Source organism: Saccopteryx leptura, chromosome 9 (genome assembly GCF_036850995.1).
Source record: "Saccopteryx leptura isolate mSacLep1 chromosome 9, mSacLep1_pri_phased_curated, whole genome shotgun sequence".
Classification (NCBI taxonomy): domain Eukaryota; kingdom Metazoa; phylum Chordata; class Mammalia; order Chiroptera; family Emballonuridae; genus Saccopteryx; species Saccopteryx leptura.
Genome location: NC_089511.1, coordinates 30,936,399 through 30,957,616, shown reverse-complemented (window position 1 = coordinate 30,957,616; position 21,218 = coordinate 30,936,399). Strand labels below are relative to the sequence as shown.

At 50.0% G+C, this 21,218-nt stretch overlaps 1 protein-coding gene across 1 annotated transcript in view; it reads right to left on the bottom strand.

The window, feature by feature from the left end:
- PLCG2 (phospholipase C gamma 2) overlaps positions 1-21,218 on the bottom strand; it is a 171,275-nt gene that overhangs the window by 34,976 nt on the left and 115,081 nt on the right. Inside the window, exons 21-27 of the mRNA XM_066348717.1 lie at positions 19,904-19,975; positions 16,338-16,447; positions 13,027-13,123; positions 11,521-11,587; positions 8,992-9,149; positions 3,661-3,763; positions 2,067-2,276 (exon numbers count right to left, since the gene is read on the bottom strand). Coding sequence (XP_066204814.1) covers positions 2,067-2,276; positions 3,661-3,763; positions 8,992-9,149; positions 11,521-11,587; positions 13,027-13,123; positions 16,338-16,447; positions 19,904-19,975 — 817 coding nt within the window. The remainder of the gene's footprint in view (positions 1-2,066; positions 2,277-3,660; positions 3,764-8,991; positions 9,150-11,520; positions 11,588-13,026; positions 13,124-16,337; positions 16,448-19,903; positions 19,976-21,218) is intronic.

Sequence of the window (21,218 nt, the reverse complement as noted above, 5' to 3'; positions counted from 1 at the left end):
ACCCACGGAATGAGAAAACATATTCACCAACACGTCTGGTAAGGGATTAATATCCAAAATTTATAAAGAATTTATACAACTCAACACCAAAAAAAAATAATAATAATTAAAAAACGGCCAAAGGACCTGAATAGACACTTCTCCAAAGAGGACATACAGACAGCCAACAGACATATGAGAAGATGCTCACCCATCACTAATCACTGGAGAAATGCAAATTAAAACCACAATGAGGTATCACCTCACACCATAAAAAGGAAGGAAATCTTACTTTAGCGACGGCATTGATAAACCTGGAGATCATTATGCTGAGTGAAATAAGCCAGTCAGAGAAAGACAAATACCATATGACTTCACTCATATGTGGAATCTAATGAACAAAATGAACTAACAAGCAAAATAGAAATAGACTCACACATAGCTGTGGGGGGTGTTGCAGGTGAGGGAGGTGGAGGGATAGAGCAAAAATAAAACTCATGGACATGTACAACAGTGGTGCTTGCCAGGAATGGGGGTGGGGGCATGGAGGAAGGTAGGGGCATAAATGGTGAGGGACAAAGACTTGATGGGGTGAACATATGATGCGGTGATAGGGTATACAGAGAGATGTGTTGTGGTGTAGAATCGGGCACCTGAAACCTGTATAATTATGTTAACTAATGTCACCCCAATAAAATTCCATATATATATGGAATTGAGTGAGAACAAGGCGTGATTCACACACACACACACACACACACATATATATATATGAAATCTCAGAGCAGGAACACCCTTCTAAGTATGGCACTAAATCTAGAACCATAAAAAAATATATTAAAAACTACTCAAAGCTAAAAATTTCTATGTAGAAAAGAAATTCTATAAAAGTTAAGACATGCTCTGGAAAGAAAAATCCTCTTAACTCAAACAACAGATACATAAATACACACAGAGTTAACCTACTGAGAGAGTTGATGAATGTGGGCTGTAAATACCTTCGCCCCATTAGAAAAGCTGGGTCAGAGGCAAGGAGAGAGAGTTTGCAGAAAAGAAAAAGCAAGTGCTCTCTAAAATACGAGAAAACTGGTTCATGTGACTACTAATAAGGGAAGTTTTCATGGCAATTTTCATCGATCGGATGGGCACAGCTTGCAAATTTGGATACAAGGAGGTGGAAGCTATGCTGGAAGGAGGTATTCAAACGCTTTACTGGTTTGCGTTCCCAACTCACAATCTCCACGGAGGCACGTGGTCGGGTGTCTCAGCTCGGGCACCCCTGAATACGGGTGTCCAGTGGTTGTCCTCAGGGCAACGTTGACCAAAATGCCAGTGCTGTTTGACCCACCCTGCACATCTGACAATTGTCTCACAGATGCATTGCCACATCCGTAAGACAATGCTCACAGAAGATACAGAAGGCAGAGCCATCTGGAAAGGCCAAGGATGGGGAGTAACCTAAATGTGCCTCAGCCGGGGCAGGTTAAATAAATGAGGGTCCCAGCCAGTGGAGTGCAGCGCAGATGTAAAAGCAGTAGAAAGGACACACTGATGAGCAGATCGCGACAGAGGCTTACGTGATAAGAACACTGCGCAACACTGTGATCTGTGTTACTGTTTGTGTAACAATGTTGCACGTTGGTTTTCCCCAGCATGTGAGTATCTCTGTTGGAGAGTCTGAGTATGAAGCCCTCAAAGATGGATGCACCAGGAAAAGGGGACAGTGGTGAAGACAGCCACTGAACACCTTGATCCAGCTGTGCCTGAGGCTGGTGTAACTCAAAAGCATAGGAGTTGCACATGAGCTAATGCATTTCCCTTCCCTCTAAATCCACACCTACTCAGCATCTGTCACTGACATCACAGAACCTGCCAAATGCAAGTGCCCAATGTCAGGTGTGACCATCAGTCCCCTTTAATCACTCTATTCAACTGATGGGCCTCACTCTAGCCTGTTAGTTGAACCAGTTCCTAAGACAAATCACACATTCTGGGACACTGTGTTCCACTGGTGGCCCCAACAGACTGTCCCTGAAATGACAACAGCATCGTCTTAGATTTCCTGGCCACAAGCAGTCCCCCTTTACCTGCAGTCTGGAAATTGAGTGCCACCATTTGGGAGCCGCACAGCCAGAGGCGGAAGGGATCGTAGTTGGAGGAGTCCACTCTCTGTCCCTTCGGGTAAACACGGGTCAGGCCCTTCTGATTGTACCTCAGGAGGTCCATGGGCTTCTGCCTGATGATGCTGTCAGCCTTCGTTTCCACAAAGGAACGGATTTCTCGGAAGTCTGGATTTTCTGCACGCAGAGACAAAGTCACCATTTTTTTTTTTTTCGCTTCATGCATTTTCTTAATGCAAAAGCTTATAAGATAAAACCAGGAATCTCTTTGACAAGGGATGCACGTGGCTCTGATGACACTGCTGTAATAGGGACTGCTATGGGCTCCTGCCCTTCAGGGAGCCCAGCGTTCCCACAGCCTTTTCATCTAGAATTATTGTCATTTTCTTTTTAAAAAAAAATTAGCAGCAGCCGTGCAGAAGAAAACACAAAAGTGGCAGAGTTATAGAAAGAGGGAGGGTGGGGGAACGACCTCAGGGATCAGCAGGTAGGAGGAGCTCTTAGGAGTGGCTTCCTCATCAAAGTTGCTATAGATGCGGATGAGTGAACCAAGCCTCTTGGCAGAGGGAGAACCGACTACCGGCGAGAAGGGCTATGACAAAGGGGGGGGAGAACGAATGGCAGAAAAGGGATGGGAACATGCGAACAATTTTTTGCTCCTTCACATCCAGCTGTGGTGGGACAGCCCATACACCTGCAGAGTGGGGGTGCCCGGGGAACAGCCTCCCAGTGACCATTAACTCTGGGGTTTAGTTCTGTTTTTCTGGTCCTTACTCCTGGAATCAAAATTCTTGAGGTCAAAGATAAGATCTGCTTAAAAGGCTCAAAGAGTGAACAGGATCATTAAAAGACCAAAGAACTGGCTGCTTTGCAGAATTTGGTAGAAGAGCCATTTTTTTTTAATCCTTCTGTGCTGGGGAACGGCCCCCAAAGATATCTTGGTCCTGACCCCGAGAAACTGTGACTGGGTAGCCTTATCTGGCAAAAGGGACTTGATAGTTATGATTAAATGAATGAGCTTGCTATGGGAGATTATGGGCCCTAAATGTAACCACAGGGTCCTTATAACTGGGAGGTATTTTGACTATTATAAGGTAGAATACTTTTTTGACTACATAGAAGGGAAGGCCATGTGACTGAGAGGCAGACTGGAGTGCTGCAGCCACAAACCAAGGGTTGCTGGAAGCCACCAGAAGCTGTAAGAAGCAAGGAATAAATTCTCCCTTGGAGTCTCTGGAGGGAGTGGCTGAAATCTGCCAACAGCTCGATTTCAGACTTCTGGCATCCAAGACTGTGAGAGCATCAATATATGTTGTTTTCAGCCACCAAGTGTGTAGGAACTTGTTATAGTAACAGTAGGAAACTAACCCGCACTCTGAGAGGGTTTTCTCCTAATGACACCAGAAGGTCCTGTGTTACTAGCACCCCGGCCCTGAGGACAAATCCTGTGACAAAGGGGAAGCTCCGCCTAGAGCAGTTCAGAGTGAGCAGAAACCAAACTCACTGTGCCCTGTGACAGTGCCAGTCTGAAAGAGGAGACGAGAGTCAGGGGGGACAGTACCTAAATTGTCTTTGGTCTTGCTGGTTGGTTTGCAGTAGACGACCAGGTCCGAGAGCTCGATGGCGATCGACTGGTTCTTCTCCCAGTATCTCATGTTGTTCTCCTGTTTGGGACCACCTGTCTTTAGTGTCAGCCCTCAAGAAATCCCATCTCCCTAGCTCACGTGGCTTGCCTTCCTCCCCTCTGATTGTCTGCTTCTCCTCCTGCCTGTGTGCTCAGATCTTTACTATGGCTGAATGGTTTTCTGTGCCCTGGCCCCACCTCTCTTTCTTTTTCCTTCCTTCCAAAATGCTTGACCAGGTTGTTTCCACCCAGGATTGGTGTCTGTCTCCACATCACTCTCCTTAACCCTCTGCTCTCAACTTCCTGGCCTATCCTTTCCCCTACAGCCACTGTTACAGTTCATCCAACTCATGACTTCATGTTCTCCTGGGCTCTGTAGACCACAGCATCCTTGGCGTAACTTGCTGTCCCCTCTCCCCACTTCTCCAGGGCTGAGGCAATGTGCACAGTCTCTTCTTGCCTCTGATTTCTCTAAAATGCTCCAGAATTCACATCCCGGGTCCCCTGAACCACAGAAATGACCTCCTGGCTCCTCACCCTGCAAACCGCAGCCTCCTTCCACTGCTGTTCCATCAGATCCCAACTGCTTCTGGACCCTGCCCAGATCATTCCTTCTCCAGGAAGCCTTCCTGCATAGCTCCAGCCACAACTAGGTAGAGGATATTGCTTTCCTCAAATCTTCCAGGGTGCTGTTTCACCCAGGCTTGGCCTTGCTCATCCGTACACTGGCCCTAGTCCGACTGTCCAGCACTGATGCCATTCATCATCAGTACCCAGACCTTGTTTCCCACTGAGACGTGTCCCCTGGGCACAGGGCCCTGTCGGTAACAAGTGATCGAATGACAGGTAGTGAGAGGGACTACATAACAGAGGTAATGACAGCAGGAACTAGAATCAGAGACATGACTTTGAAAGTGACCCTGCAATCGGCAAGTCATAGACTCCGCACCTCGGTTTCCTCACCGGCACAGCGAGGCTAACGTGAGCACGCCACTCCTGGAGACCTGGACAAGGAGGCCTGGGCACTCCTCTAGGCACGTGGCAAACAAGTGGGGGCCAGACTGCTCCAGAAACGTCCCACAGGCAAAGGGTGGAAAAAGTCCACTCTGTAAACAAGCAGATGGAGGTACCCAATTTCTCCTGTAAGAATGCCTTGTGTGCTCACATAAATCCTGGGGCCAAAGTGGACACTGGTCATGACCAGCAAACAAGCCTTTCATATGAGCCGCAGCAATGACCACAGCACCAGAACAAATTTGGATGTGACTGTAAGCCTCCAAAATTTGCTCTACTTCACGTGGGCACAGCTAACTTTCCCCAGTCCTCCCCACGCTCTCTGAACGCAAGCCACAACGGTAAGGCTGGAGGGGCTGCTGTAGGTGGGATGGCCCCACAGTAAGAGGCAAAGGAGATGTCAGCCACTAGTCATCAGCAAAACGCTGCCGTGGAAACAGAAGCCTTACTTATTTTCAGACTTCAGGCGTTTTCTCCTAAGACCTTGCATCAACTTGGCCTTGTATTCCTGGTGATTTCACCACGAGGTTGTCTGGCGACAGAGCAACAACACAGTTCGCCTCTAATGACAACAGAACTGCTTTAAATGGGGGAGGGGATGTCATACCTATGGTGAATTCTGGACCTTTGGCTTCACAATGCACAGAGCAATGACAAGTTATGGGCTTCGCTTTTTTTTTTTTTCAACCTCAGCAGAAGACAGTATCAGTTTAAGATGAAATACCAGTTGCTCCCTCAAAATCTCACAGCAATTACTCTCCATAGCAGCAGATTCTGCCCAGCAGGCCATCTCAGAATATGAAGTCACAACGTATTTCAATGGTCAGGCTTTGGAAACTCACTCTCTAGGCGGGTCTTAGTGACTGGTGTTTTCCCATGGACTAACGGAGTCCACAGATTGTATAGAATCACAGAGCCCCGAGCACTTTCTCAGGGACAGGCACAGCTGTGAGGCCTCGGTGAGGAGGTCCCAGCAGAAAGGCCCGATGGGGCCCCCTTCCTCGTTCCCACACCAGCCCTTCTTACAGCTGTTTGTGCCTCAAGCAAGATTCAGTCAATTCTGCCGACTTCCGTTTTTCTTTACCTTCATATATAGTAAGACTTAAAAAAAAATTTTTTCTCAGAAAATCTTAGCAGATGTAAAAACCAATTAAAGAGGAATATAGATCAAAGACAGAAGAGCAGCCTTGAACAGCTAGGCTAAATTTGAGAACCCTTCATGCAGGAGGAGAGAGAAAGGGGCAGAGAACCTTCAAGCGAAGAGAAGTGGAGAGCCAGGATGCACCAGGCAGAGGGTAGAATTGCCGTGCCCACAGCGCCGTGCGCCCGTCACTCAGCCCACCTGCAGGAGAGGTCTGGGCGCCCACAGCGCCGTGCGCCCGTCACTCAGCCCACCTGCAGGAGAGGTCTGGGTGCCCACAGCGCCGTGCGCCCTCCACTCAGCCCACCTGCAGGAGAGGTCTGGGTGCCCACAGCGCCGTGCGCCCGTCACTCAGCCCACCTGCAGGAGAGGTCTGGGTGCCCACAGCGCCGTGCGCCCTTCACTCACTCAGCCCACCTGCAGGAGAGGTCTGGGTGCCCACAGCGCCGTGCGCCCGTCACTCACTCAGCCCACCTGCAGGAGAGGTCTGGGTGCCCACAGCGCCGTGCGCCCATCACTCAGCCCACCTGCAGGAGAGGTCTGGGTGCCCACAGCGCCGTGCGCCCATCACTCAGCCCACCTGCAGGAGAGGTCTGGGTGCCCACAGCGCCGTGCGCCTTCCACTCAGCCCACCTGCAGGAGAGGTCTGGGTGCCCACAGCGCCGTGCGCCCGTCACTCACTCAGCCCACCTGCAGGAGAGGTCTGGGTGCCCACAGCGCCGTGCGCCCGTCACTCAGCCCCCCTGCAGGAGAGGTCTGGGTGCCCACAGCGCCGTGCGCCCGTCACTCACTCAGCCCACCTGCAGGAGAGGTCTGGGTGCCCACAGCGCCGTGCGCCCGTCACTCAGCCCACCTGCAGGAGAGGTCTGGGTGCCCACAGCGCCGTGCGCCCGTCACTCAGCCCACCTGCAGGAGAGGTCTGGGTGCCCACAGCGCCGTGCGCCCGTCACTCAGCCCCCCTGCAGGAGAGGTCTGGGTGCCCACAGCGCCGTGCGCCCGTCACTCAGCCCCCCTGCAGGAGAGGTCTGGGTGCCCACAGCGCCCTCCACTCAGCCCACCTGCAGGAGAGGTCTGGGTGCCCACAGCGCCCTCCACTCAGCCCCCCTGCAGGAGAGGTCTGGGTGCCCACAGCGCCGTGCGCCCGTCACTCAGCCCACCTGCAGGAGAGGTCTGGGCGCCCACAGCGCCGTGCGCCCGTCACTCAGCCCCCCTGCAGGAGAGGTCTGGGTGCCCACAGCGCCGTGCGCCCGTCACTCAGCCCCCCTGCAGGAGAGGTCTGGGTGCCCACAGCGCCGTGCACCTTCCACTCAGCCCCCCTGCAGGAGAGGTCTGGGTGCCCACAGCGCCGTGCGCCCGTCACTCAGCCCACCTGCAGGAGAGGTCTGGGTGCCCACAGCGCCGTGCGCCCGTCACTCAGCCCCCCTGCAGGAGAGGTCTGGGTGCCCACAGCGCCGTGCGCCCGTCACTCAGCCCACCTGCAGGAGAGGTCTGGGTGCCCACAGCGCCGTGCGCCCGTCACTCACCCCACCTGCAGGAGAGGTCTGGGTGTCCGAGAATCAAGGCTACAGAGAACAGTTGCTCAGGGCTTTCTCACTAGTGTTTTTCTCCATTCTCAGCTTTAGGGGTCCAGAATCACAAATCCTAGAACAAGCTTAGAGGGTCACAAATGGTACCATCCAGTTCATGATGACAGTCATTCAACCAGCAATGAGAACACACCTAGAAGAAGGTAGGGGGAAATGACCTTTCAAATGAACCTCGTGTCGGTGACACACCCCTGTGCCTCGGAGCTGCACTACATTGAAGGCACAGAGGTAAACAAGATGCCCCCACCAGGAAAAGTGGGAACACAGAAACTGCTGGCCACAGATCATCATAGGTGACTGGTGATGGGGCGACAAGCCCTGGGAAGAATGAGGACCCGTATGTGAGGCCTCTTGACTAGATTCTGGGACAAAAAAGATGACAAGCCCTCTCAGGGAGGGTGTTCATTCCACCAGCTCTCTGTACAAAGTCTTCTGAAAAAGAGGACTTCTCTCCAGGGTATTGGAAGGGTGAGACAAGGTGACCAGAGACTGGCCAAGAAGGAAAGACCAGGCTGCTGATGGCTGGCTCCCCAAGTACATTGAAAGAGGAAGACTCATCAGCTATGATCAGAGGTTACGGGCCCAAGAAGTCCTGGGAAAACTTTAAAATTGGTCCTTTGCGAAGACCTGTCTGAGAAGCAAGCAGGTACATGGGCAACCCTAAAGTTCCTTCCCAGCACGATGGCCACAAGAAAGGGCCGATGGCACCTTACCCCTCCCCGTGTCCTCCTGGTATGCTGACAACGTGACGATTAAACACCATCGCGGACTGAGCCCTTGCTGCACGTCAGGCACCAAGCCTGGCGCTTTACACACCTCATCCCCTTTCATCCCCACTTCATCTTTTGAGTTAGGTATTTGGCTCCTTACTTTTAAAACAAGGAAACTGAGGCCCAGGGAAGTTTGGTTACTGGTCCAGAGTCCAGCCCTACCAAGATGCAAACTCCAGTCTGCCTTGTAATGAACCTCCTGTTCTTACTCAGAACCTCACCCTTTTCAAAATGCTTCCGGCCACACGCTGATGCTCCAGTCAGGACAACCCTGGAAAGTTCATGCCCATCTAGAGTGGAAGGTCCTCCACAAGAACACAAACTTCTGGAGGGGAAGGACGGGATCCTGTCGATTCCCGTTCTCCCAGGGCCCACCGCAGGTCCAGGGAGGCGAGCTCCGGGAATGCTCACTGTGGGAGGGAGCCAGCCTGCTCTGAACGATGTTCACCGACAAGAAGACACTCAAAATCATAAACGCAAAACTTTCTTGCTAAGATGTGGCTCCCAAAAAATCAAGAGTCGCTGCACACACTCTGGGCCTTCTGTCGGAACAAACTAGACCCAGCTTCCCAGGGGGACCTCCAAGATCCCTTTCCTCTTCTGAATGATTGTCTGAACCCGCCCCATTGCCTCTCTGAATTGTGTGTGGCCCCTTGGCCTGATCCTCCTGCTGCCTGGACCCACCCTCGTCTCAGCCAAGTGCAGGAGGCCTGAGAATACCCAGGCCCACCTGCGCCCGGGTGGGGAAAGGGCCTACCTTGGTGTCAATCTTCCAGGTGATCTGCCGGATGCCCTGAAACCATTCGAAGAGCTCCTCCACCTTGTCTGTGGCAAACTCCACCGGAGGGTCGCCCTGCTTCTTGGGCTCCAGGATAAAGACGAAAGGCTTCTGGTTTTTCCCGTGTGGAGCTTTCACTTGGGGAGAGAATAACACAAGTCCTGATCAGCCTGTTAAAAAGCCACAGAGGCCAGCCTGACCAGGCCACGAGTGGCGCAGTGGATAGAGCATCGGACTGGGAAGCAGAGGACCCAGGTTCGAAACCCCAAGGTCGCCGGCTTGAGTGCAGGCTCACCAACTTGAGTGTGGGATCATAGACATGACCCCAAGGTCGCTGGCTTGAGCAAGGGGTCACTAGCTCTGCTGTAGCCCCCCATCAAGGCACATATGAGAAAGCAATCAATGAACAACTGAGGTGCCGCAACAAAGAATTGATGCTTCTCATCTCTCTCCCTTCCTGTCTGTCTGTCCCTATCTGTCGCTCCATCAAACAAAGAAAGAAAAGAAAGCCATGGAGGCCAGACTTCACGTTGCCCGAGCCACTTGTCGCGAACCCAGCTGCCACTGCATGGTCAGTGCTAACCGGGACGTCTGCTCTGTACCAGGCAGGGTCTAGACTCTTTACCCAGGCTCCTGCTTAAAGTATGCAGCAGCCTGAGCTGTGTTCTCCCAGAAGACGTGTCCACATCCTGACCCCTGGTACCTGAGAACGTGACGTTAGCTGGAAATAGGGTTTTCATAGGGTTTTTGCAGATGTTCTTAAGGATTTCAGGATGAGATCATCCATGGATTTAGGGTGGCCCCTACATCTAAGAACTAGTGCCCTTAGCAGAGAAAGAAGAGGGAAATTGAAGACACAGACACTGGGGAGAGGGCCATTAAAGGCAGAGATTGGAGGGATGCAGCCACACACCACGGGACACTGAGGACTGTCAGCAGCCACCAGATGCTGGGAGGGAGGAATGGAGTAGATTCTCTATGTGGAGAAAGTGTTTTATAGGTAAGAAAATTAAGGCTGAGAGGAGAAATTATCCACCAAGTAACATTATTCATTAAGATCTTGGAGCTCTTCTATGCCAGGTAATAGTCTATTACACACAGTGTATCTTATTTCATCTTTATCATAACTTCTTGAGGTGCTACTCTTGTCATGCCCATTTTACATGACAGGAAACAGAGACTCACTGAGGGAAAGTGACATACGGAAAGTTACATAGCTAGTCACGGCAAAGCCGAGGCTTGGCTCAGACCTGACTCCGAGCGTCCTGTTCATAACCACTCCCCGCCATGGACCTGTGCTCTGTGGATAGCATGCAGGAGGTGCTACAAAGAGCACACAGTAAGTCTCAGCTCATCCCTTAACTTGCCTGGGGACCTCAGGCAGGGCTTCCAAAGTGCTGACACCAGAAGCAGACAGTTCCTGGCTCTACTGTTATCTGAGGCTCAAGACCAGGCTCTGGCCTCCCCAGCGAAGGTTTTGGAGGGAAGAGACCCAGGCTAATGAACTGATGGACTGCAGGGAGCTGTGGAAACATGGGCGTCTTGCCCAGAATGCTCTTCTCACTGCCTTCAGTCCTTCCATATGGGAGCTGCTGCAGCCCCACTTAAAAGCGGGCATGGTCAAGGCACAGGAAGCCCCGTGCAGTTCACAGCCCTGGCACCAGGGTCTGCGCCTGTGTGCTTGGGGGCCGTGCACTCACGCACCAGCCCCTGCACTGGACTCCAAGGAGGGCAAGCCAGGTTTCCTGATGCCCAGCTGAGCAGCCAGGAAGTAGAGGTTCAGAGAGAAGTGACAGGCCTAGGGTCTCATAGCAACTGAGAGGCAGAGCTGGGCTTAGAACCCGACACTCCCAACCCTGTGCTCCACTGCAGCCAGGCCAACAGCCCAGCTCCTCTTAGAAGATCATGGGAAACCCAAACCGATCCCTGAAATGACAACAACGGGAATAACAACATCTAACATTCGTCTAGCACAGGGGTCCCCAAACTACGGCCCACGGGCCACATGCGGCCCCCTGAGGCCATTTATCTGGCCCCCGCCGCACTTCTGGAAGGGGCACCTCTTTCATAGGTGGTCAGTGGAGGAGTATAGTTCCCAATGAAATACTGGTCAGTTTGTTGATTTAAATTTACTTGTTTGTTATTTTAAATATTGTATTTCTTCCCGTTTTGTTTTTTTACTTTAAAATAAGATATGTGCAGTGTGCATAGGGATTTGTTCATAGTTTTTTTGTAGTCCGGCCCTTCAACGGTCTGAGGGACGGTGAACTGGCCCCCTGTGTAAAAAGTTTGGGGACCCCTGGTCTAGCACTTACTCTGTACCAGGCTCTGCTAGCACTCTACAGATATTAATAGACAGTAACTAGCCTGGCCCAGTACTCAACTTCAGCATCCAAGTCCAGGCTAGAAGGACCCAGCGAGAGCTGCCTTCCCACCTAGGGGCAGTTCTGAGGCCAGAACGTGGAGGATTTGGGTAGGAAACCAGGCTAAGACCATGGGTGCACGTACCAACGTTATAGGCGTTGAGATCCAATATTCCTTTGCAAAGAGACCCTAAGGGATTGTCTTCAATAATCTGTGAAGAAATAAGACATAACTCACGTTAGTCTTAACAGGTATAATCATAAAAGACAACCGGTTTCCAAAGCACCATTTAGCGGAGACACTGCCGGTGGAACTGTTTAAAATGCATTTTCATTACCAGATACGTCCAGGGGGAAAGAGCTAAATAATGAAGCATGTTACTGATAGCGACCGAACAGTGAGCAGGTGCCGGCAGGTTCAGCATCTCATTTCCCAATCCGTAAAAATGTGCCTTGTGGCCGCTACATGAATTCTAGAAAAGGTTTTGAAGCGTTTCTATAGATCTGGTTTTAAAAACATCCCCAAATAATGTTATCCTGACATTATTATGAAATGGGAATATCTGGGCCCTGGCAGGTTGGCTCAGTAGTAGAGCATTGGCCTGGTGTGTGGAAGGCCAGGGTTCGATTCCTGCTCAGGAAACACAGGAGAAGTGACCATCTGCTTCTCCACCCCTCCCCACCTGCCCCCTCCCTCTCTCTCTTGCCCTCCCACAGCCACGGCTCCAATGAGCAAGTTGGCCTTGGGCACTGAGGATGGCTCCATGGCCTCTTCTCAGCCACTAAAATAGCTCGTTTGCCAAGCAACGGAGCAGCGGCAACCCAGATGGGCAGAACATCAGCCCCAAATGGGGGTTGCTGGGTGGAGTCTCTCTCTCTCTGCCTCCCTGCCTCTCACTTGATTAAAAAAAGAGAGAGAGAAAGAAATGGGAATATCTGGCTTCCAAAAGTCAAACCCAGAAACCTTCTGTGACTCTCTATGTCCTATGGGAGCAACACCCACACGCTGTGACCTGACTTTAAGGCTTTCTGGGGTCACTGATCAGCCCTCAGTTCTACCCACCCCCTGCACAGTTGATCCATCCCAGGGTTCAGATTGCCCCAACTCCTCCGAAAACTCCTTGGGCTCAGACAGGAGCCCAAGTACTCAGAACTCGCACCCTCAGTACCGAGTTCATACCCGGTGCAGAGCTGTCACACCACAAGTGGCTGCTCTCTGAGCCTTCTGGGCAAGAGGAGGCAGGGCACAGAAACCTGGTCTGCGATGTCAGCCAGGAAGGCCTCCACTCACCTTCCACTTTGGCCCGCTTGCTTAGTCACACCAGGCACGCTCTGCATGTCTGGCTGGCCAAACTAAATGTTTCATCTGCAAGCTGCTTTAAGCAAAGGACAAATTCCCCGTTTGGCCATTTTCACTCTGGAGGGGTTTCTCCTGCATGTTCAAAGCCTTCCAGCCCAGCACAAGCTGATTAAAACACGGTGGCCTGCGGCAGTGACTTTCACCCACGAGAGCGGGGGGGACAGTCCTGATTTCCACATCACTCCGCTTCAGGGCTCCACAAGGCAGTGTGTGCAAAATGTATCCACCGAGATGGCTCCGTGGACCCCCCAGAGGTCCGGCAGGTCCCTCCCTGCAATGATGGTGACTCACCTGGTTCTCCAGCTCCTCCACGTCAGCCGTTGAAATGTCCTCAACGTAATTGGACGGGAAGTACTGCTGGATCCTGGTTCCGTAGTCTCCTTTCCACCTAGATTAACACAGAGGGCATCAGGACCTTTGCAGGGTGATGTTAACAGGCCATGACTCCTCCTTAGATCCCAGCTGCTGAGGGGTCAGGGGGTAAGAGGCAGCAAGTGACCGAGTGACCAGAGGGGTTGAGATCATGGAGCATTGCAAAGGATTCTCTGCTTTTTTTCTCAGCAATGAGTGTGATTGGGGGAAAATCCTGTTGCCATTTGGTCAAAGATAACCAAGAGTCTTAATGCTTCATGTGGATATCAGAGGCCACACAAGACACCAGCTCTACTGCAGAGCATGCCCAACCCCATTTCAGGGAGCACCGGGAGTTTAGAGACAAGAATGAGATAAAGTTCTGGAGCCAAAGAGCCTGGAATCAAATTCCAGCTCTACCACCAACCATATGGGCATTCTGTGCCCTCTGTAAAATGGGGATAATCCATTTTACAGAGGGCCTCCCTCAGAGGATTTATTGGGACTATATGGGTTAACATGTGCTAAGAGCTTTCAACAGTACCTGTACATTGTAAGTGCTCCACAGTGTTAGTTCTATGTTGTTCAGACCTCCTTCCTACCTCTGTAACAGCACTAATAACAACACAGGACATAATCGAGCTATGTACGTGTCTCAACGCCATTAAACGGTGGCACTTCCAAGATTCTAACCTGAAGTCCAGTGCCTGGGCATTCAGGGCTCCTCCCTCCAATGCCCCTTGTGAGCCACTTTCTGCAACCAGGAGCACTTTCCAGAAGGCATCTCTGACCACACCACACTGACGGCTCCCAAGGCTTTCAGAATCAAGCCCAGACTCTGTAGCCCGGCAATCCATGCCCATGTGGTCTGACCCCAGGGACTCTTGGACTCCATTCAGTCCCTGTCTCTTTATGACTCAAACCTGACATTCATTCCAAACGATCTGTCACCCTTCACTTGTGCCCCTATTATGCTGCCTAGCTTCCATGCCTTGGCCCATGCCCTTCATATCAAGCTTGCTCCTACTAACCATTCAAGACTCAGCTCAGGTGTACCTCTTCCAGGGAGCACTCCCTGACTACCACCTAGGCTGAATGCTCTTCTGTGCTCCCGTGGCAGCAGTCCACACCTTATGTTTAACTTACACATCTATTTTTCCCACTCTGTGAGACCTTTCTCAATCAAATATGTACCCAAGGTGGTGAGAAACACTTCACCATGTGTGTTGACCTGAATAAGCTGAGTAAGAACCAACTTCCCCATAGCCTCATATAAATACAGGATCACCAGCTGTAAGCCATTTCTACCTTTGTTTCTCCAGACCCATCTCAGGCAAAAGCTGCTTGTATTCAGGGTGACTATTTGCCTAGAATTGAGTGATTTGTGCCTGTTATCCAGGTGGGATTATTAACATTCCTGTCACTCACAAATGCATCCCAATTTGAACAAAAATTCTTTGGTCCCCCCAGCTATACTGGAACCAGTTTAGGAAGATGGGGGGGGGGGGTCAGACACAGACATCCAGTAGAGGGCACTAGGGCGCTACTGTCACTGGAGAGAATGAGAAATGGGGGACCTCAGCTGGGTGGTTTAACCAAAGTCCCTCACTAAAGGCCTTTATGCCAGTCTCTTAATTCATCTCAACAGTCTTGGCGATCTGGAGTACTCCACACCGGAGGGATGGAATGGCGTGAGGCTGTTTCACACTCAGAAAAGTGTGTGACTTTCAGCGATCACCTGGGCTCTACCCACAGCTCCATATGTCAGTCACCCGCACAGATAGGACGGGGACCTCAAGAGAGGCAGGCTGCAGATGTACAGCAAGGGGATGCTGGGGCCTGGGGGACACCCAGATCCTGGCTGTGCCACTCCGCAGGAGAGACCTTGGAAAGTCAGACCTCTGTCCCAGGGAGGCAGATGGACAGCACTGTGGTTGGCAGTCTCAAGCTGCCATCTTTCAAGGGGAAGCTCTGGGGGTACCGGTGGGGAAGACAGATGTCAGCAAGGAGGCCAGACAGGGGCTCCAAGCCCAGCCTGTAACAGATAACTTTGCTGTTACTGCCTTTGACTCTGGGGAAACCAAGTGAGAATTGGGCTGGAGAGGAGTTTTCTTAATTAACAAAAGAAAAAAAAAAGACACTTTGAGAAACGTCTGGATCCAGTACATGAGTTAGATTAAGAGTGTGGGCTCTGGAGTCTGAGGGCTTGTCTTCATTTCTCAACCTGTTGTGTGTCCCTGGACAAGTCACCGTACTCTGCACCAGTTTACTTGTCTATAAAATGCACGTACCGACCTTATAGGGTCACCATGTGGATCAAATGAGTTATTTCTGAATAAAGTGTTTAATATAGTGCTTGACACATAGAAGCACTCAATTTGAGCTGCTATACAGATTTCTAGGTCAGGTTCAAGTATCTTGTGGGAAGAAGAGGGACTGATCTTGTGAGGTGCTTGAATTTCTGCCAGTGTTCATGGTTATGAACAAATTCTTACTGCTCGAAGGCAGAAGTCACCCCACAAAACCACCTACCCGAGGACTTATGGCTAGGCAGCAAACTTTTCTTCCCACGTGAAAAGAAGGAAGAACTAATTAAACCCAAGCACACCAGGTACCTTTGGCCTGAAATGTGCCCTCTTCAACCCAGGAGAGGGCCATTGCATAGGGCACAGGACTAAGCCATAGCATAAGAATTTGAATTTAAAGTAATGCACAGGCTTCTACACTGCTCACAAAAATGAGGGGATACTTTATCGCTTCATATTCATTTTGAAATATCCCCTCATTTTTGTGAGCAGTATATAATGGGAAGAGCCTGTGCTGTTTAGTAGCTATACAACTTTAGAAAGCCTCATTCACCCCATCTGTAAAGTGGGGATGATCATAGTCATAACTCCACAGGATGGTAACGAGGATTAGCTTAGACGACATACGAAAGCAATTAGCACAGTGCTTAGCGTACAGTGAGACCTCAATAATGGTAGCTGCTATTACAATTAAAATAATATATATGTGTAAGTTAAACATAAGGTGTGATGTGATATGTTATGCTGTGTGATACAACAGTCATTGTTACTGTTTATCCACTTTTCCAAATAGAGCGTGCATGTATCAAGCCACTTCCCAGAGAAGGTAGAACAGGCCAAAGCCAGCTGAGAACCTAAATAAAAGGGGTCAGAGTTCAGCCAGCATTCAAGTCACTACCCAGTAAGTGACCAGGCAAGTTCATCCACCAAGCGGCTCAGCCTTACCAGCCCCCGGGCTCCTTGGAGACGTTGTGAATGAGGGCGCCACGGCAGAAGCTCAGCTCATCACTCTGTTTGGCTCTGTAGTCATATAGAGCTTTCACAGTTCTCTGGGGCTTTTAGGGAAAACAAAAAAAGAAAAGGTCAGGCCTGCCGAAATGAGCAGAGGGAGGCGTCCACCTTCACTGGCAGCATTTGGTGCTTCTCATTAGAATGGAGTGGGAGGCTTCAGTCCAGGGCTACAGCACCATCTGCTGGCAAACTGCCGCCATTGCAAAGGATCTGTAGCCCTAAAAGGTCAACGGAGTAGGGATGGGGACTGGCCTGGTCAAAGCTGAGGGCACCTCAGAATCACCCCCAAATTGCTCAATTTCCTCAACAAAGAAAGGATATGCCTTTCAGGTTAAGCCACAAGAGCCACCTCTGAAGTCCTCAGTGCCCATACTCAAACCTCCCTTAAGTTCAAACACCACCATTCCTGGCCATCCTGGGCCTCACCAATAATTTATCTAGGCCAGGGGTCCCCTAACTAGACTTCCTGCAGGACAGTGACATTTTGCAAGAGTAACCAAATCACTCTTGAAATTTATCAAAAAATGATCTCTGCATTGGCAGAAATAAATAAGGCAGAACTTATTCAAGACAAAATTTTTCTTCAATGAATTTGCGCTAATGCCTACGTGGCAAGCATAAATCTATAGCAAAATGAACGCCCATGCAGCAAGTATCAATGGGGAAACCTGTGAAACTGTCAGACCTGTTTAGATCAGCAACTCCTCCCTCCCCCAGGAAATGGGAATGGGGTTTTACAAGGAATCCAGTAAAACTGCCCCTTAGAGTGGATACTATGGAGTCAAACATGTGAGTTCCAATTATTGCTCTGTTCCTTACTACTATATAACCTTCAGGCTGTCTCAGCCTCAGCTTCCCATCTGGGAAATGGGAATGAAAACTTTACATGCTTTACAGGGTTGTTGAGAATACTAAGAATGCATGTAAAGACAAAAGATGACAATACGTAGCATTTATCAAGGGTTTGTCAAAACACTACCGCAGGCCTTTTATCTGTACTATCTCCTTTAGTCCTTCCACCCTACCAGATAGGTAGCAGTGTTGTTATGCCCATTTTACCGATGAGGGAACTGGGGTTCAGAAAGATGAAGTGTCCTTGCCCAAGCTCAACTAGCTGGTAGGCAGCTGAGTGCGGAGATGAATCAATTACTGTGAGTTACTTCCATAGTTTGTGATGGTTTCTGAATAATCGATCCAGTCTGGGTTCTGCAAGCCTGCCACTGGAACCTCCAACCAGAGGCTGACCCGGTCTCCTGGCCACCTGCAGGAGGAGCCTGCTCAACCTGCACATCTTGCTTCAAGGGTAGACACAAGAACCGGAGTCACATCTTTCTCCACGAAACTCCATGGGTCACTGCCGGTCTCCGAGGCTACAGCCAGTGGCAGAGGCGGGGTGCCATACAATGGCTTCCACACGGAGCAAGTCTCCAACCTGACAGATGGTCCCTCATGAACTACACAGAAATAAGCACCCCAGTGGATGACCAAGTCGCAGCAGTGCCAAAGGGCTAAGAGCACATGCCTCGCAGCCAGACTGCCTGGGTCCAAATTCCAGCTCCAGACCTTCCTAGCTATGTGACCTCCGCAGTTAAACTTCTGCATACCTCAGTCTCCCTATCGGTACAATGGGCACTAAGACAGTACCTACTGCATGAGGCTGTTGTGAGGATTAATGAGAGCTGTCGAGCTTAGAACAATGCTTGCTGTGTGGTCATTGAGATGTTACCTATTATTATTGATCCAGTCATTCCGGTTCTAAGAACTCATCTAAAAGAAATAGTGCAAAAGATGCCCAAAGCTTCATACAGGAAGAAGTTCATTTTAGGGTTAATTAGAAGAGTGGAGAATAGTAATGACCCAAATGGCCACTGAAGGGTTCACAGCTGAACTGGCACAACCCACCAGAATACCCTACAGCATTGCAAACATGCTTTTCTAAAGTTAAAATTCCAAGCCATGTATTTCATCCAAATTACTTGGCCTACCAGGTTAAACAAAAACATTCATTAAGAAGATTAGCAACGGAGAAGCCCACACGTGATCGAGTGTACAAAGCAGAATAAGAATGACAGGTGCAGGTGGTGGCGACTATAAAATACATGCCAAGACCAGAAGTGACAACACCCAGCAGGCCCGCAGACAGCGACTGCGTCAGGGTGGTGGGGCGAGGACCGGTTATTTTTCTCATTTTCAAAATGGCTGTTTAATTGTTCTATCATTTTTCAATCACAATAATAGTAATAATTTTATTTCGTGGCATTCACCTCAGCTGGGCAACTCGCAGTCAAATTCAAAATGCAATCATGTTTCGCTTGGCTCACGGAGTAGAGAAAGATTTTCTCTACACCTTAATTCAGTGGCTGGGAATTAAAAATGGGGAGAGTTCACATAAAGCATCTAAATCATTGGCTGACCTTGAGAAATTAGGAGACCTGGCCTGCTCTCCGGAAACACCACGGTGGACTGACTGCTCACGGGGACTGGCTGCCCTTGGAGACAGGCGGCGTGTTCCTCAGTTTACCACGGTCTCCACCAGCCCCTGACATCTGGCTGACACGAGGCCAGGTCATTCTCATCACCAAAGTATTTGTCACTTCTAATTTTATTTTATTTATTCATTTTTAGAGAGGAGACAGAGAGGGAGAGAGAGAGAGAAGGGGGAGGAGCAGGAAGCATCAACTCCCATATGTGCCTTGACCAGGCAAGCCCAGGGTTTCGAACCGGCAACCTCAGCATTTCTAGGTCGACGCTTTATCCACTGCGCCACCACAGGTCAGGCGTATTTGTCACTTCTAATAAAAGGTTTTGCTATCGTGCTATGTCCCCTAATGCCATTTTGCACACAGCTCCATTTGATGACAACTTTTCAAGACGTCATTTCTTGCTGAAAGGGATTTGCAATGGCCAAGGATTATAAGTTAAAAAATAAGAAGTCTGTCTCCGGATTTCTAGAGCCCACCAGGAAGGGGCAGCGGGGCCCCTCCCCTTCCTGATCGAGAAGCTTTTACTAATCACGTGCCTGAGAGCCCCCCAAACAGAACATCGCCATCAGTCTACCTCCACAGGCTCAAACAACATCTGAGATGAAACCAGAGCGAGGAGCTGGGGGCTAAGAGCAAAATCCAACCCTCCCTGCACGAAATTACACTACAGCCACGGTGGGAATAGGAGATAGTGTTCGCACCGCGAGGAGGCTAGTGAACCAGATGGAATTCATAAACACCACCAACTCAGTCGACGAGCAGGAAACATCTGAGAAACTTAATTAGAAGATGTGTGGCCCAAAGGTGGTTCAGCAAACCTTAGAATTTTAGCAAGGCAGTCACATTTGGAAGGAGTTTTATTAACCTCTTCCCTAAAACTAGATCTCATAATGTCAATTACCATTTCTTCTTGGTCAAGTTTCCCAAAATGTTCCCCTGCCCTGTTATGACTGGAGTGTGGACTACATGTCAATCTAGAGACCAGGAAATAGTGTGAATTAAAGGTCAGGACTGTACCATAGAAGGATTGATTTCACTGGGATCCACATACATTCTGCTGACGTCATACAGGGAGTTTATATCTCTTTCCTGAAAAAGAACAAAGAAAAATAAATGGAACTGTCCGTGCTCCTAGGATAGCCCGTAACCAGAACAAGAATTTCGGTGACCTTGTGGTTTCCTGCCCTGTGGTAGAAGAGATGACACCTCCCAGTTCACTCATTCCTTGTGGCCAGAGACAGTAAGAAGCTATACAGTTCCCCAAAACTTGGAATCTTTACCCCCAAATTAGAAAGGCCCTATCCTGGCCTACTATGTGCAAGGCACTGTGCTCCTCTGTGAAAACACAAACCCTGAGTGTGCTGGAGCCCGCTGTATGTCTCTTCCGGATCCAGTGTCGGTTGCTTGAAACTGGCCGCCATGGAAGTATTTACACCATGGAAATTGGCAAATGCCACAAACCAGGGCTTCTTTCCACAGAGAACTGGTTAAACATTTCCCACACACACTGAAAAGCCACCCTGCCGTCCCTCTGCCTCTCCTTCACTGGGCTCTAGCCACACCAGCCACCTTTCTATCCCTCAGCGTCACCTCAGGGCTTGTGCCATGGCTGTTCCCCCCACCTAGAGCCAGCTTCCTTCACAGCAGCCACTGCCAATTCACTCCCTCTTCTAGGTTTGGCTCACATGCTAACCCTCTGCAGGCCTTTTTCACCTTACCACCCCAATCTGATGTAACACTCCCCCCCATGGCACCCTCCTGTTTGATTTACTTCCTTGTCATTCACACTGCCTGAAAGCATCTTATTTATGTGACTGTATGTTATCTAGCTCTCCTGCCTAGAACCTAAATTTCCCAGGAGCAGCCTTGTTCCACCATACTCATAGGATCAAGAACAGTCCCTGGCACATGGTAGGTGCACAATAAACCTCTTATTAACAAGTTAATGAATGCACCTAATGGAAACTAAGACAAGGTAAATAGATTAGGTCTCTTTTCTGCTCAGAAACCTCCAATGGCTCTGAATAGAAGCCAGGGTCTTAGAATGGCCCCCTATTAATCCCCATCCTTATTAATCCTTATTAAGTACTACCTCCACACTGGCTCACTCAATTCCAGCCACTCCAGCTTCCTCTCTGCACCTCCAGGCACATCCTCACCTCAGGACCTTTGCACTTGCTGTTCTTCCTCTACATAGCTGCATGACTTACTGCTTCACACTGGCTATGTCTATTCAAATGTCTCCTCCTCAGAGAGATCTTCCCAGACCACCTTTGAGAATTGCAACGCTTTCCACGTCACCCTGATTCTCCAAAGCATCTCGCAATGCTCT